The 13,240-nt window shown below is 43.0% G+C and overlaps 8 protein-coding genes across 8 annotated transcripts; 4 read left to right on the top strand and 4 right to left on the bottom strand.

Annotated features, from left to right (window-relative positions):
* Positions 1-779: 779 nt before the first annotated feature.
* On the top strand, positions 780-2,341 carry SAMD00019534_054150 (hypothetical protein; the record flags this gene model as incomplete). Its single annotated transcript, XM_012898906.1, has 2 exons — positions 780-906; positions 966-2,341. 2 exons carry the CDS (start codon positions 780-782, stop codon positions 2,339-2,341), a joined length of 1,503 nt encoding a protein of 500 aa, XP_012754360.1.
* Positions 2,342-2,578: 237 nt separating this feature from the next.
* Positions 2,579-3,573, bottom strand: SAMD00019534_054140 (hypothetical protein; the record flags this gene model as incomplete). The annotated part of the gene is made up of 3 exons (XM_012898905.1): positions 2,579-2,698; positions 2,782-3,373; positions 3,509-3,573. Coding segments are annotated over 3 exons (777 nt in total), but the record flags the coding sequence as incomplete, so codon positions are not given.
* A 586-nt stretch (positions 3,574-4,159) lies between these two features.
* On the top strand, positions 4,160-5,495 carry SAMD00019534_054130 (hypothetical protein; the record flags this gene model as incomplete). Its single annotated transcript, XM_012898904.1, has 4 exons — positions 4,160-4,522; positions 4,602-4,705; positions 4,815-5,114; positions 5,207-5,495. 4 exons carry the CDS (start codon positions 4,160-4,162, stop codon positions 5,493-5,495), a joined length of 1,056 nt encoding a protein of 351 aa, XP_012754358.1.
* A 137-nt stretch (positions 5,496-5,632) lies between these two features.
* On the bottom strand, positions 5,633-5,980 carry SAMD00019534_054120 (hypothetical protein; the record flags this gene model as incomplete). Its single annotated transcript, XM_012898903.1, has 2 exons — positions 5,633-5,833; positions 5,918-5,980. 2 exons carry the CDS (start codon positions 5,978-5,980, stop codon positions 5,633-5,635), a joined length of 264 nt encoding a protein of 87 aa, XP_012754357.1.
* A 253-nt stretch (positions 5,981-6,233) lies between these two features.
* SAMD00019534_054110 (hypothetical protein) lies at positions 6,234-7,112 on the bottom strand (the record flags this gene model as incomplete). The annotated part of the gene is made up of 3 exons (XM_012898902.1): positions 6,234-6,378; positions 6,462-6,625; positions 6,765-7,112. Coding segments are annotated over 3 exons (657 nt in total), but the record flags the coding sequence as incomplete, so codon positions are not given.
* Positions 7,113-7,461: 349 nt separating this feature from the next.
* On the top strand, positions 7,462-9,939 carry SAMD00019534_054100 (hypothetical protein; the record flags this gene model as incomplete). The annotated part of the gene is made up of 2 exons (XM_012898901.1): positions 7,462-7,727; positions 7,788-9,939. Coding segments are annotated over 2 exons (2,418 nt in total), but the record flags the coding sequence as incomplete, so codon positions are not given.
* A 54-nt stretch (positions 9,940-9,993) lies between these two features.
* On the bottom strand, positions 9,994-10,317 carry SAMD00019534_054090 (hypothetical protein; the record flags this gene model as incomplete). The annotated part of the gene is made up of 1 exon (XM_012898900.1): positions 9,994-10,317. One exon carries the CDS (start codon positions 10,315-10,317, stop codon positions 9,994-9,996), a length of 324 nt encoding a protein of 107 aa, XP_012754354.1.
* A 1,132-nt stretch (positions 10,318-11,449) lies between these two features.
* Positions 11,450-12,348, top strand: SAMD00019534_054080 (hypothetical protein; the record flags this gene model as incomplete). The annotated part of the gene is made up of 2 exons (XM_012898899.1): positions 11,450-12,188; positions 12,302-12,348. 2 exons carry the CDS (start codon positions 11,450-11,452, stop codon positions 12,346-12,348), a joined length of 786 nt encoding a protein of 261 aa, XP_012754353.1.
* Between the last annotated feature and the right edge of the window lie 892 nt (positions 12,349-13,240).

The raw sequence follows: 13,240 nt of genomic DNA, 5'->3' as shown, positions 1-13,240 counted from the left end.
TTGTTGAAGTTTATGTTTATATGTATATAATGTATATGTATATGTATATATATGCAATGATCAGATTATTAATTAATGAATGATAGAATGAACAAACACTGCTGGTACTCACAATGAATGGAGTTAGTTGTTCACTTAGATTCCAAACTTGCTACCTTGGTGATGGGGTGGTCTGGTCAAGATTGGACGTGAAGACTCGGGGTCTTTTGGAATCCCAAAGACGGAATTTCCAAATTTCCTTAATTATTTATAAATATCTGTCTCTCTCTCTCTTCGGTCTACTCATCAGAAATAATCATATCCCTTTTGATTGGTTGAGGTATTAAGTTAGTCAACTAACTAACAAGCTAATATGCACGTCTCCGACATATCTTTGATTGAGCAATGATGATAAGATGAATCTTGAGATATTTTTGATTGATGTTTTCTTCTGAAGATTGACGAGCAATCATGACAAAAGTCAATTCAATTCAATCAATCTATCAATCAATCAATCACACATATACAAATAATCAATATAAACATACCATACCCCAATAACAACACTACTTACTCGTTTGATCAATTGATCATTTTAAACACATAACCTTGCACACTTCAAGCGAAGCCTTGTGTGTGTTTGGTGACTCCATTCTAGACCTTCCACACCACATTTGTCGACGGAACTCAACAATTACAACACACACATTCGATACAAGATGAACATCACAAACAATAACAACAAGAGGTCTCATTCATTCTTTGCAATTATATTGCTTGTTATAACTATTACTTTACTTATGTCTGTTACCAAAACAATGGCACAAGGTGTGCCCACCGGTGGCATGATGATGTACGAGCTCTCCACTCGACCATGGCTCTACAACCTCTCCCAACAATACAACAGGAACATTAGCAAACTCAGTGGTATGTCGTCATTGAATGTCCAATCAATCAATCATACATTATTATTAACAAACCTAAAGATATACCAATTGAGGAGTTCCAAAAGATTAAGGATATGGGCTTTGACATGGTCTGGATGATGGGAGTTTGGTCTTTGGGCGCATATGGACTCAACTATGATCGCACCAATCAACAGTTGTTGCAACATTATGGACAAGTGTTGCCAGGTTATACGACGGACGACATTATTGGCTCACCATACGCTCCCACCAACTACACGATCAATCCACAATTGGGCGATGCACAGGATTTGATCAATCTACGCAAGACACTCAACTCAATTGGCTTGCTACTAATGTTGGACTTTGTGCCCAATCATACGGCCGTCGACTGTGAGTGGACTACCTCCAACGTGGACTACTACATCCGCGCGCCACAGGGCACCAACCCACCATACGACCCCAACACCTACCTGCCCAATGGCATCGCCTATGGCTCGAGCGGCTGGGGCGCATGGCAGGACACTGCCCAGCTCAACTACTGGAATCCCGCCACCATCAAAGCACGTATCCAAGAGTTGTTGACTGTGGCTTCGTTCGCCGATGCTATTCGCTGCGACATGGCCTACCTCCTGCTCAACTCATTGTTTGGCCAGACATGGCAGTCGCAGTTGGCGTCGTGGAGCTACACGCAGCCAGCCCAGGAGTTCTGGGGCACAGCCATCCAGATCGTCAAGGACTCGTACCCTGACACGATCTTCCTGGCCGAGGTGTACCACCCATATGAGGAGCAATTGCAACAACTAGGCTTCGACTACACCTACGACAAGATGCTGCACGACTACTTGGGCGGCGGCAACCTTGACCAGGTGCGCGACTGGATCAGCGGACACTCGACCAACTTCACGCATCATTCGGCGCACTTCATCTCCAACCACGACGAGCCGCGCGGCGCCAACTTCTTTGGCAGCTGGTGGCGCTCCAACGCTGCGGCACTTGTCACCTACACGCTGCCAGGTCTCAGGTTCTTCTGGTGGGGCGACTTTGAGGGCTACCAATATCAGCTGGACGTGCATCTGCGTCGCGAGCAGGAGGAGCCCGTCGTGGACACCTCGATCCAGTTCTACAACAACCTCACCAAGATCGTCTCGGACCCCGTGTTCAAGTATGGCCAGTTTGAGTATTTGAACGTGACGGGCTCCAACGAGGCCTGGACATTGATCGCCTACAAATGGACGTACCAGAATGAGAAGAGACTGTGTGTGCTCAACTTTAGTGGCACTCAGGGCTCTGGCAACATCACGCTGGACGATGCCGAGCCAGTCAATGGCAATGACACAATCCCCGTCACTGACCTACTCTCTGGCGAGACCTTCTACCGTTCCGCCGAGCAGATGAGGACCACCGGTTTATTCGTTGTGGTCAACACCTGGTATGGTCAGATCTTCAAGTATTAGTACTATTAGACAATACAATTATATCGTCGTGGGCTATCATTAGGCCATCAGTGTATCCATCAATCAATCACAATCATTCAAGTTAATCAAGTGTGTGTGTGTGTGTGTGTGTGTGTGGGGTTAGTGTTGGGATAGTTCCTAGACGAGTCCTTTGGCCTAGGCCTAGTAGGCCTTGGCCTTGGACCATTCATTATTATGTTGTCGACTATTCGTTTTATTGTTCCAAGTCCATGCACTCTAGACTAGCAGAACAGCATTGATACAGCCGTCATTCTCTGGGTTGTTGGTGACCTGAGCGAACTTGCCCCAGACTACCTTTCCAGACTGTGTAACTAAACCTAAATCACTTACATTGACCTATACAATGAATGATCGAATGAATGATTAACATGTTAGTGATTGATCAATCACATTACGCTACAATGAATTGATTAACATACCTCTAAGATCGTTCCTTTTGTTATGACACCTAGTTGGGTATAGGTTGGCGACTGTGGATTCTTCTTTACAGCGAGGATGTCGAGATAGAATGTACTCTTGAGCTCTGGATGTGTGACGTGTGCCTTCTTGAAACGCAGACCGGTGGGTCTGATGAAACGCTCGTACTTGGGCGGCTTACGGGTGAATCCCTCGCCGACAAAGGTCACCTTGGTGACCATACGCTTCCACGCCTTCTTTTGTCGCTTGCCTGTCTTGACCACCTTGAACATCTCGTCCTCACTGATCGCTCGCACCTTGGGCAGAGGCACGCTCCACTTGCCCGCCTTCTCCTTTCTCTTCTGCTTGACCATGTTGGACAGCACCTTGGCTCTGGACACACCCTCTCTGTCCAACAGATAGGATGGCACGGCGCCCTCCTTAACATTATCGTCGGCCTTCTTCTTGTTTGTCCTCTCCTGATGCATAGCGATCGTTCTCTTCATCTCTGCCTTCTCAGAGTAACGCTTCTTATTCAACAGCTTAGCCTTGATACCATATATCTTTTGAGCCAAAGCAGACTTCTTATGTACCTCACGAGAGGTCTTCTTACGTCTATTTCATAACAACAACATCAATTAGTATATGTTTGGTTTGGGGTGGGACTATCCCATCATTTGATCGCTCATTCAATCATTCGTTTGATCGCTCGTTTGATCGCTCGTTCATTCAAAGTGATTGATTACATACAGCTTTTCATAATGATCGAATCTTCTACCAAATCTCTTTTGGTGAAGCTCTATATAGTCTCCTTGAGCCTGTATGAGTGTGTATCAATTCATCAAAGATAGAGTAAGTTGGTTAGTGTCAATGACCCATAAATACAATGCAATCAATCAATCAGTCATCATCAATTGATTGATCATCATCTTTAAACATACCATTGTATATGTTTATATAAATATATGTATATATATGTGTGTGTGTGAGTGAGTGGATGTATGTATGTAATAAAGTGAAGAGTTCTCGAAGTTGATCGCTCATTCATTCATGCCTTCGACTTGAAACAAAACTACTCACTGTCGCACACATGAGTGTGATTCGTCGTTTTTGCCAACTTTAATTAATTTTATTTAATTCAATTCAATTCAAGTGTGTTGTATTTCATACGACCCCACCATATTTGTTCGACAAGGACAGTCTTCTAGTTCTCTCTTTGTTCCTGGCTCTTCCTCCTCCTTCTTCAATCCACATCCATCCATTCATTCATTCATTCATTCATTCATATCAATTGCCTTAACTGACTGACTTTACAATAATCATTGTACATTCATACATATAAATAATAATAATATATATCTTAATATATAATACAATATAAATAATAATAATAATATAAGAATGGAGAAGGCAGAGTTCACTTGTATATCATGTCGTGTTGTCTTTGACAACCCAGAGGACCAGAGAGTTCATTATAAGTCTGAGCTGCACAGGTTCAACTTGAAGAGGAAGGTGTTGGATCTGCCTCCAGTCAATCAACAGACGTTCAACTCAAAGGTGGAGGCACTGAAGGTTCAAGAGTCAGCGCCAACCACTGTTATGTTTGATTGTAAAGTGTGCGACAAGCAATTCCAGTCCGAGGGTCCATACCAACAGCACTTGATCTCAAAGAAGCACAAGCTAAACGTTGAGATGGGTGTCCCCGAGAGGACAAGAGAGAGGAAACCAAAGCAACCAAAGCCACAAGAGCCACAGCCACAGACTGTATGTATCCTCATGAACTAGCTCAATCAATCATTCATTCGATCAAACATCTAATCATGGTACTCGTTGTAACAACTAGTTGGAGGAGGCAGAGAAGATGATGGAGGAGAAGATAAAGAATACACCAAAGCTGCCACTTGAGCATTGTTTGTTCTGTAGACATATCAGTGATTCAATCGACACGTATGTAGTCCGCGTGCCGATACCCAGGTACCTTAGCCCGCCACCCATCCATCATAAGACTAACATAACATAACATCACATTCAATCAATCAATCAATGGATCAATTAGTAACGTCGATCATATGGCAAAGGAGCATAGTTTCTTCATACCGGATGTTGATTATTTGGTCGACTTGCCAGGTATGATCAGATTCATGAGTGACAAGATTGCAATTGGAAACATCTGTCTCTACTGCAGTGGAAAGGGCAAGCAGTTGCACAGCTTGGAGGCTGTCCAGCGACACATGATCGATCTAAGTCACTGCAAGATGAACTTTGACACCGAGGCCACCTCTGACGAATACGTCGAGTTCTACGACTTTACAAACAGTTACAAGGATCGCGCCAACCCAGACGACGAGCTTTCAAAGTATGTTATATCCATCACCTCACTCGCTCCCTCATTCAATCAATCAAACAATCACTAACTCAATCCAATCAATCAATCAATTCCAACTGAAGTACTTTGACGGTAACAGACAGCGAGTTGGTCTTGCCGGATGGAACTGTGATTGGACACAGAGACTACGCCGTTTACTACAAGCAGAAGTTCCAGGCTGTGCAGAGCAAGAGACAGTCATCGATCGCCAGGATCATCAACCAGTACAAGACTCTTGGCTGGCACGAGACGACTCGCTCGCCAGCAGAGCTCCAGGGCAGAATCCTGCATCGCCAGAACATCATGGCGCTCAAGGTCGGAATGAAGAACAACAACCAGAAGCATCACGTTCTGCAGTTGCTCATCAATTAAAGCATTCACCAATATCCATTCATCCGCCGCCACAGTCTCTCTGTTGTGCGTGTGTATGTATGTATGTGTTGGATTATCTCAGCGCGCATCCTCATCTATTGTTGTTATTTGTTATTTATTGTTATACTATATACTATTTACTTGGCAGCAGCAGTCTTCTCTTCGTACTGCTTCATTGTCCAAGTGTTGAGGTTGACAGCGTGTATCTCGTTCATCAGATCGCCAATGATGTCATTGACCATTCTGTGTCTCTGTAGCAATGGCATTCCAACAAACTTGTCTGATCCAACAGTCACTGTAAACTTGGCTCCGCATCCTCCAGACACATCCTCAACGTTCTACATCATTACATTATGTGTCGCTCGCGTTAGGTCTAATTGTCGTACGAGTTGCCATTCATTCATTAACATAATCAAACATACAATGTGATCACCTGGGAAGTTACCCTTGATACGATCTTCAATCTGTTGTACTGACACTACCATTGTCTCTGTATTTGTATATCTATCTGTATCTGTATTAGTATAAGTATGTAATTAAGTTTAAGGTGTTATGGTTCTCGAAGTTGTAGTTTTAGTTGGTTTCACTTCGGACGGAACACGACAATGATACCAGGGCTAGTGTGTCAATGCATTGTATTGTTAATGATGACGTATTGATCCATCCTATCTATCTATCTATCTATCTTTATTGACCAATGTGATCGATCATCAATCAATCAATCAATTAATCAATCTAGTATGTCATCATCTGGAATGTGATCGCTACATCAACAAGTAACTGGAAGAGTCCACAATAGATGAACTGACTTGGTGCATCGGAGAAGTAGAAGTACAGGGTCTTGGCAAAGTCTCCAACGAACCATGTACCTATCAGGAATGCGCTATATATATATCATACAGTTTGTTAGTCGACATGCTACAACTACCATAAATGAATGAATGAATGAGAATGATGTTGACATACCTCAATCCCTTTGTTGAATGCTTCTTGTAGTTCTGAATGAGTTGGGGTACACCTAGCATTGCCTCGATCGCCAATGACAGACTGCCCAACGCCTCGAAGAACCATGGTGTATTAATGAATGTATACGTGAGCAAGAGGAAGAAGAATGAGTAGGCAGAGAGGAAGGCAACTGAGGAGGGAGGTATGATTGATTGAGTGAGTGAATGAGTGCAATGTCAATCAAAGGTGTATGTACATACGATAGGGTACGTATGAGTCCCACTCCCAGAAGGGCTGTGTCTGGAATGAGGCGCTGAGTGAGCGTCTTGAGCGTGTGATCGAGTCGGACGAGCGGATGCTGACGCACAGGTGCAGCATGAGCAGTTGAGCGATGATCATCACAACGCTTTGATAGAGTAGTGTACTATCGAATTGCTTGCCCACCCAGAAGAAGCATCGCAGTATGTTTGAGAGCAGGAGGATTAGACAGACCTTGTTGCTGAAGCCCTCGACATTGCGTGTCTGTGCAATTGACTTGTACTGTGAGACGTAACCAATGACTGGTCCAAAGACCATCAGCACCGATGTCAACATCTTCTTATTATCTGTTACAAAGTTGGTTGCTAGCAGCTGCAAAGTCATCAATTGTTTGTTGAACATGAGTTGTGTGAACTATATGAACTTTGTGTGACCTGTTTGAGTTTAGTTCTGCCAATTCGATCTAGTTCAAGGTCATTGATCAATGAATGGGTAGATGGATCTTGTCTTGTCTTGTTGGATACATATAATAATAAGTCAGTCATTCCATTGCACATTAGTTAAGTACTATTCACAAGACATGTCGTGGAAGTCAAGGTTGTCAACCCCCTTGGGTGATGTGGACAGGACAAAGGGGTGTCCTTGGAGGGGTGACGATTGATTGACCACGTAGATCGCTCACTAACACTCTTTCCAAATCAATCATGAATGAATGAACATAACAATCAGCATCTTCACTCAGATGTACATCTAATAAGATAAGATGGATGATAACAAAGACAACAATAATGAAACACAACAACAACAACATGTTGGATTGATGTCATTGATCAGTAGAGTACTGGCCAGCAAGTATATTAGATCAGAGTTATCTAGACATGTGTCACTGATTCACAAACAGTTGGATATCACCAATGTATTCCATTCATCAGATATATCATCACTATATCAATGTATACAATGTGGAGATACTACCAAGTTCATCCATCACTGTGATCAATTGGACATCACCATCCATTCACCTCAAATGTATGTTTGTTTCCACCTTCTATATCCTGGAGCCATTCCATCTAACTTACTCAATCAAAGGTTGTTGGAAACGATGACTGAATCATTCAAACTTGCAGTTCACAAACAGAATGTAATATTAGTTAATTATATCATTGAACGATTCAGAAATGGCAGTGGCACCTCGAGTATCCAATTCATCAAGCATGTCAAGGACTCATTAATGTCAAATATAGAGTACTCTCATATACCAGCCATCAGGTTTAGTCGTCCCATGATACATACTCTGATGGCCTACATACCAGAAGCAGCTCCATCCAATCTAGTTACACTTCTGTTGAGGTCAGCTCTAAGGGATCACCAAGACTTTGACCTGTGCATTGAGATCTCCTCAATGGTGCACCCACACAACCGACCACCAATCGAACAGTATATCTTTGTCGGACATCAAATGGCGACCGCCAGTGCATTATTCCTCAGCAATCAATCAAGAATCATCGATGACTTTGAGCGATACCTAGTGTCACACCAGCAACCTCTTGGAGGATACTTAATCAAACCGACTCATCTGATCAACTTCACACTCAATCACCGACTGTTTGATCTCCTCCTGGTCATTGCCAGTCACATTGGTGGTACTTCTCAACCAAGCAACCCTATGGGGCTCACACCATCAACACATCCAATGAGCATGGACACTCTTGCAGCTCTCGTGCGAGTTGATCGACTTATATTCAATCGATTGGCAATGTTTGGTGATATCACCTTTATGAAGCATTCCCAAGATCACTTGCGATCATACATCGATGTCCACGGACCACTACTTCACCTTTTTGACAACACAATGTTGCAGTGCGCCTTGTCCGGAGGCCACTATGACTGCGCGCTCTACATCCTGGACAACATCACTCAGTTCCTTCCAAGGCGATCAATCGATGATCGCCATAAATGGATTGTGACAGGCATCAACATGATGCAGGAGGGTGATACAGTACCAGATCATGTGGACTGGTTGGGACTAATCGAACGGCTGATCAATGATCGATCAGTGGATCATGATTTCAAGAATCTATTCACAGATGCTATCAGAGCCAAACGAATGGATGTGATTGATCGACTTGAAGGACTGATCAAATCCAATCCATTGAATGTTATTGACATTGATCAAGCACTCAATGCTGCCCTCCAGATACAATATATTGATGGTATCAATGCAATAATAGTCAATCATCATGGTCGTGTATTCAAAGGGATCAAAATGGAATACATTGATCAATGTTCATATGACATACAAGAGATGTTCCTGGCCAAGGTGCCACCAGGCAACATAACATTTGACACCAACAAGGTCACAAACATGGAGGCGAGCACAATACGAATGTTCATCAAACATCGTCATCATCGTGATCCACAATGTTTGAAGGCCCTGCTGAGGTGTGCCGAACAACTTGGACACAGGGAGCTGATGGCCAGCTTGGATGCCAAGAGTGTACTTCAGAGTGATCCCTGGTCACCAGACCCCAATGCACCATTCTCAAGCACAAATGAGCAAGAAATTATGTTGTACTCTTTGTACTACGCAAAACGAAGATGGATGGTTGACACCATGTTGGCATCACCAAAGCACTTGAGCAGACCCGATCTTTGGAATAGAGAGCCGGCAGTTAATGGAATGCTCTTGGGATCAGACGTCCTTGCCTTCCTCAATCTGATGCCACTACAACGATATGAAAGACCGGAATCAATCCGTTCGTTGCAATATCGTGAAGACATCAGTCGTTTGGACAAAGATGACATTGAATTCGTTTGGAAACGAATGGCCGACACACTCAAACGTGATCAACATTTCATTAACAAGGTATTGACATCCATTGCCGCCATCAACAACATTATGATGTATGAATATGTGCTGGATTATTTGATCGAGGACAATCACTTCCCTGTACCATTCATCCAAGTGCCAGCAATCGGTCAAATAACCTTCAATATCAAACAATATCGAAGATATTCATCTACTCGATTGATTGTCGAGCTGTTCAATCCAACCAACTACACTCAATCTTCATCATCAACAATAAGTCAATATCAACGACTCCTCATCCCACTCAAGAAAGATGAGTACAGAATATATCAATCATTGTTGACCAACCTTGGAGTCTTTGATCCATCCAACAGTCAATGTTATATAATCAATCAACAGCAACATCAACAACAAGAGCAGTCCATCATCCCCTCACTAACGAATAAATTCCTTAAATGGTTATTTTGATCAATCCAATGTATTTGATTATAAAGCCATCCTGACCGCAAGGAGATTGATCAGGGCAATGATAAGCAGGATGGACAGTGATGATGACAAGCTGGATGGCGTTGCATTGTTGCCATAGATGTGACAGCCAACGTTTTCGATCACTGGCTGTGTCGTCTGGTTTGGATTGAGGTTACTCAGATACACTGTTGGGTGGTATGTTTTGTTGGTCTCAGCGGCATCATAGCAGGCAAGGTCGATACCTCCGTCGTACAAGTTGTGAAAGGTGGAGTTGTTGACTGTGCTGTTGCCAACGAGGACGACCTGTGGTGTGTGTATAACTCGGGGGCCCCTATCCAACATTACATCCGCTTCGCGGATTCCATTATTTCCTTCAACTTTATTAATTATATATTCTTTTATCTATTCTCTTTTATTATTATTATTTTTTTTTGGGAGTCTAGGGAGGATAATAATAATAATAATAATAATAGAACAAAAAGTGTATCCGTCGCAACTTGGGGAGGGAAGGGAGGGGAATAGGGATAGGGAATTTGGGGAAAAAGAGGATGTGTATCGACATAGGGAGGTTGGGGAGTCAATGGTGGAAACTTTTTAATAATAGAAAGAAATTATTTTATTCTTAAATTCCTTCCACCATCTACTCTTTTTGGATGGTTTGAGCTTCCCCGAGACTCCCTAAGTAGTAAAGGTGAGTGATTGATTTTTTCGACTCTTTAGTAGGTGAAGTGTAGTTTATTAAACACCTGGTGGGGTGGGATTGGAATCTGGACTGGTACCTCCAAAAAGGTTGCTGAATCTTTCATTGAGTGCTCTGGTTGGAGCATCAATAGGCCATGAATTTCGACGAGGTGCATTATTGTTTCCTTGAGTTGGGCTGGTACCAAAACTGGTTGCGATCACGGCATTGGAAATACTTTGTACTCCGTAGGATCCGAGGTCGGACATTGCCCTCATCAAAGATTGAACATTGTTGGGAGAATCAAAATGGTTATTGATACTCTACAGATTCCCTTCCTAGTAGTACCTGGCGCACCACCCCTCTTGCACCCACACACTCAAACAGGAAGATCTCAACAAAAAAATCCCCTTAAAGTGAAATGGACCCCCTTCCCATTTTGGTCTCATAGTACTCGGACACCACCAGGGTCAACACCAAGGTCAACCCTTGGTGGTGTCATTCATTGTCTTATTTATTATTATTACTTTGTTATAACAAGTTAAAACATGTATCACAATGAAGCAGTGGAGGTGCAGACATAAAATCATTAGTGGTCTATGTCCCACCACAACACAATGTGGAACTAGAAGCAGGCATGAGAAGTTGAGACATGTGTGCTATCCATCATGTGATAGGTGCCGATCAATGAATGTTGTCTTTGATTCCAATACAACATTATGTGTCATCAGTGATCCCAATGGAATTGGCATTGAGCAGAATGTACCAGATTGTAGAATATTGYMGATAGCGAGAATGACCTTGACCAACCTGACCAATGATCTCGTTGGTAAGAAGGTCTTGGTCAAAGTCAATACCGAGACTGGATCAGATGTCAATGGCTATTGGTATAGGGCAACGGTGACACAGGTCCATTTGAGGAGAGGCAAGGCAACATCTGCCAGTGTGCAATTGGACCATGAGGCAGGATTAGCTGCGCGATGCCAAGTGTGGAGAGAGATCAATGGTCTAAGACAGACTCAATCGACGTCCAGTGAAAGACGGTCCAAGGCCATCGACAACAAGATCGAAGCACTGTTGGAGAAGGCCGCCCATTCAAAGACCAATCAGATGTCGACCTATCGTGTTGGATCAAAGCAGATGATAGTACTCTCTGACCAAGTGTGTCCATCAATCGACGAGATGTTTAAGGACATCATTGATCGACTCCAAGGTCAGAAGCAGGTTGATGAGGTGGACAGTGGCGATGATGACGAGTCGGCAGATGATGACATCAACGAAGATGATGTCATTGATGATATCAATGATGACCAACTTGATGTTGCAGATGAAGATGACAAAAACAACGATGTTGCCGACAGTGACCCACTACTGGATAACAGTGACCACGACCAAGATGATGATGATGACAGCAACGATGACCAACTCTATGATATATTTGATGATGATGATGATGACAACAACGATGCCAATCAGATAGTTAATCTGTTCACTAAAGCCATGTCTGACCTGGATGCTCTTGAGAATGATGGAGGTATATATATTGGGATGCTAACCTTCTTGGCTCAAACATTGGTTGTGGTTGCTGGCCTTGTTCCGCATGGAGTACCTTATTCTCACACTCCACAAGCTGCTGCTGTTCAACAGGAGCCAAGCATTCCAACCTCTGTCTATATTGTCAATGCTTGCCCTGAGACGATCTTTGAAGCGAGGACTTTATCGTTTACAAAGGCTCTGTTGAAGGCCAAGTTAGGCATTACTATCATCAATCAGTCGAACCACTTTTCTGTTGTGTTTACTTACATCGATGGCCCWGAGCTGATATATTTCCTGCACGTTGATTCACTGGTGTTCATACACAGGACCTATGTCAAAGAGATGCAAACTGCGATACAGAAAGAACTGCCACCAACTTGTAAGATGATCACAAACAAATGCCTGGTACAGGATGATGGATGGCGATGCGGTCTMTGGGTTGTCTTGTGTATTCAAAAGTTCATCGAGTGTTCAAAGCATGGTGTCAATCCAAAAGTGATAGATGAATTTATGGAAGACATCCATTCGACAACAGACCAAGAGGTAGATGACCATTTCATGCGAGCGATTTCTCAATGTGACAAGAAGTGGCTGAAAGCGATCCAAGATAAAACTGAATATGTGTAAATATGTAAATATGTAAATATTAAAATATCTAAATATATGATCAATATTGTCCAGTTAGTTCAAGTCGTTGGGTAATTCAATTCATTTCGATTATTTGGAATTTTTCATAATTAATTTGGAAGTTCACTGCAAAACACAGCATCATGCAGTCAGTCAGGTAGCTTGTACAGATAATAGTAATTGGCAAATACACTTGCTCATTGTTTATTCGTCCGATTTGGATGTATCACTGGAGTCTTTCCTGATGTAGGGAGCAAGCTCTTGTCTCTGGAGCATCTGGAGGTACGTGTCAAGCCGTGTCAGTCCGATGCTATTTTCTTTTATGTTTAATCTTTTTTTTTTTTCGATGTGCTCATAATACTCCACAACCTCCTGGAGTTTGTGGAAACTCAGCTCCTCAGTGGTGTAGTCTGACTGAGGAGC

Source organism: Acytostelium subglobosum (genome assembly GCF_000787575.1).
Source record: "Acytostelium subglobosum LB1 DNA, scaffold: scaffold10, whole genome shotgun sequence".
NCBI classification, from domain to species: domain Eukaryota; phylum Evosea; class Eumycetozoa; order Acytosteliales; family Acytosteliaceae; genus Acytostelium; species Acytostelium subglobosum.
This window is presented reverse-complemented; position numbering and strand designations above follow the sequence as displayed.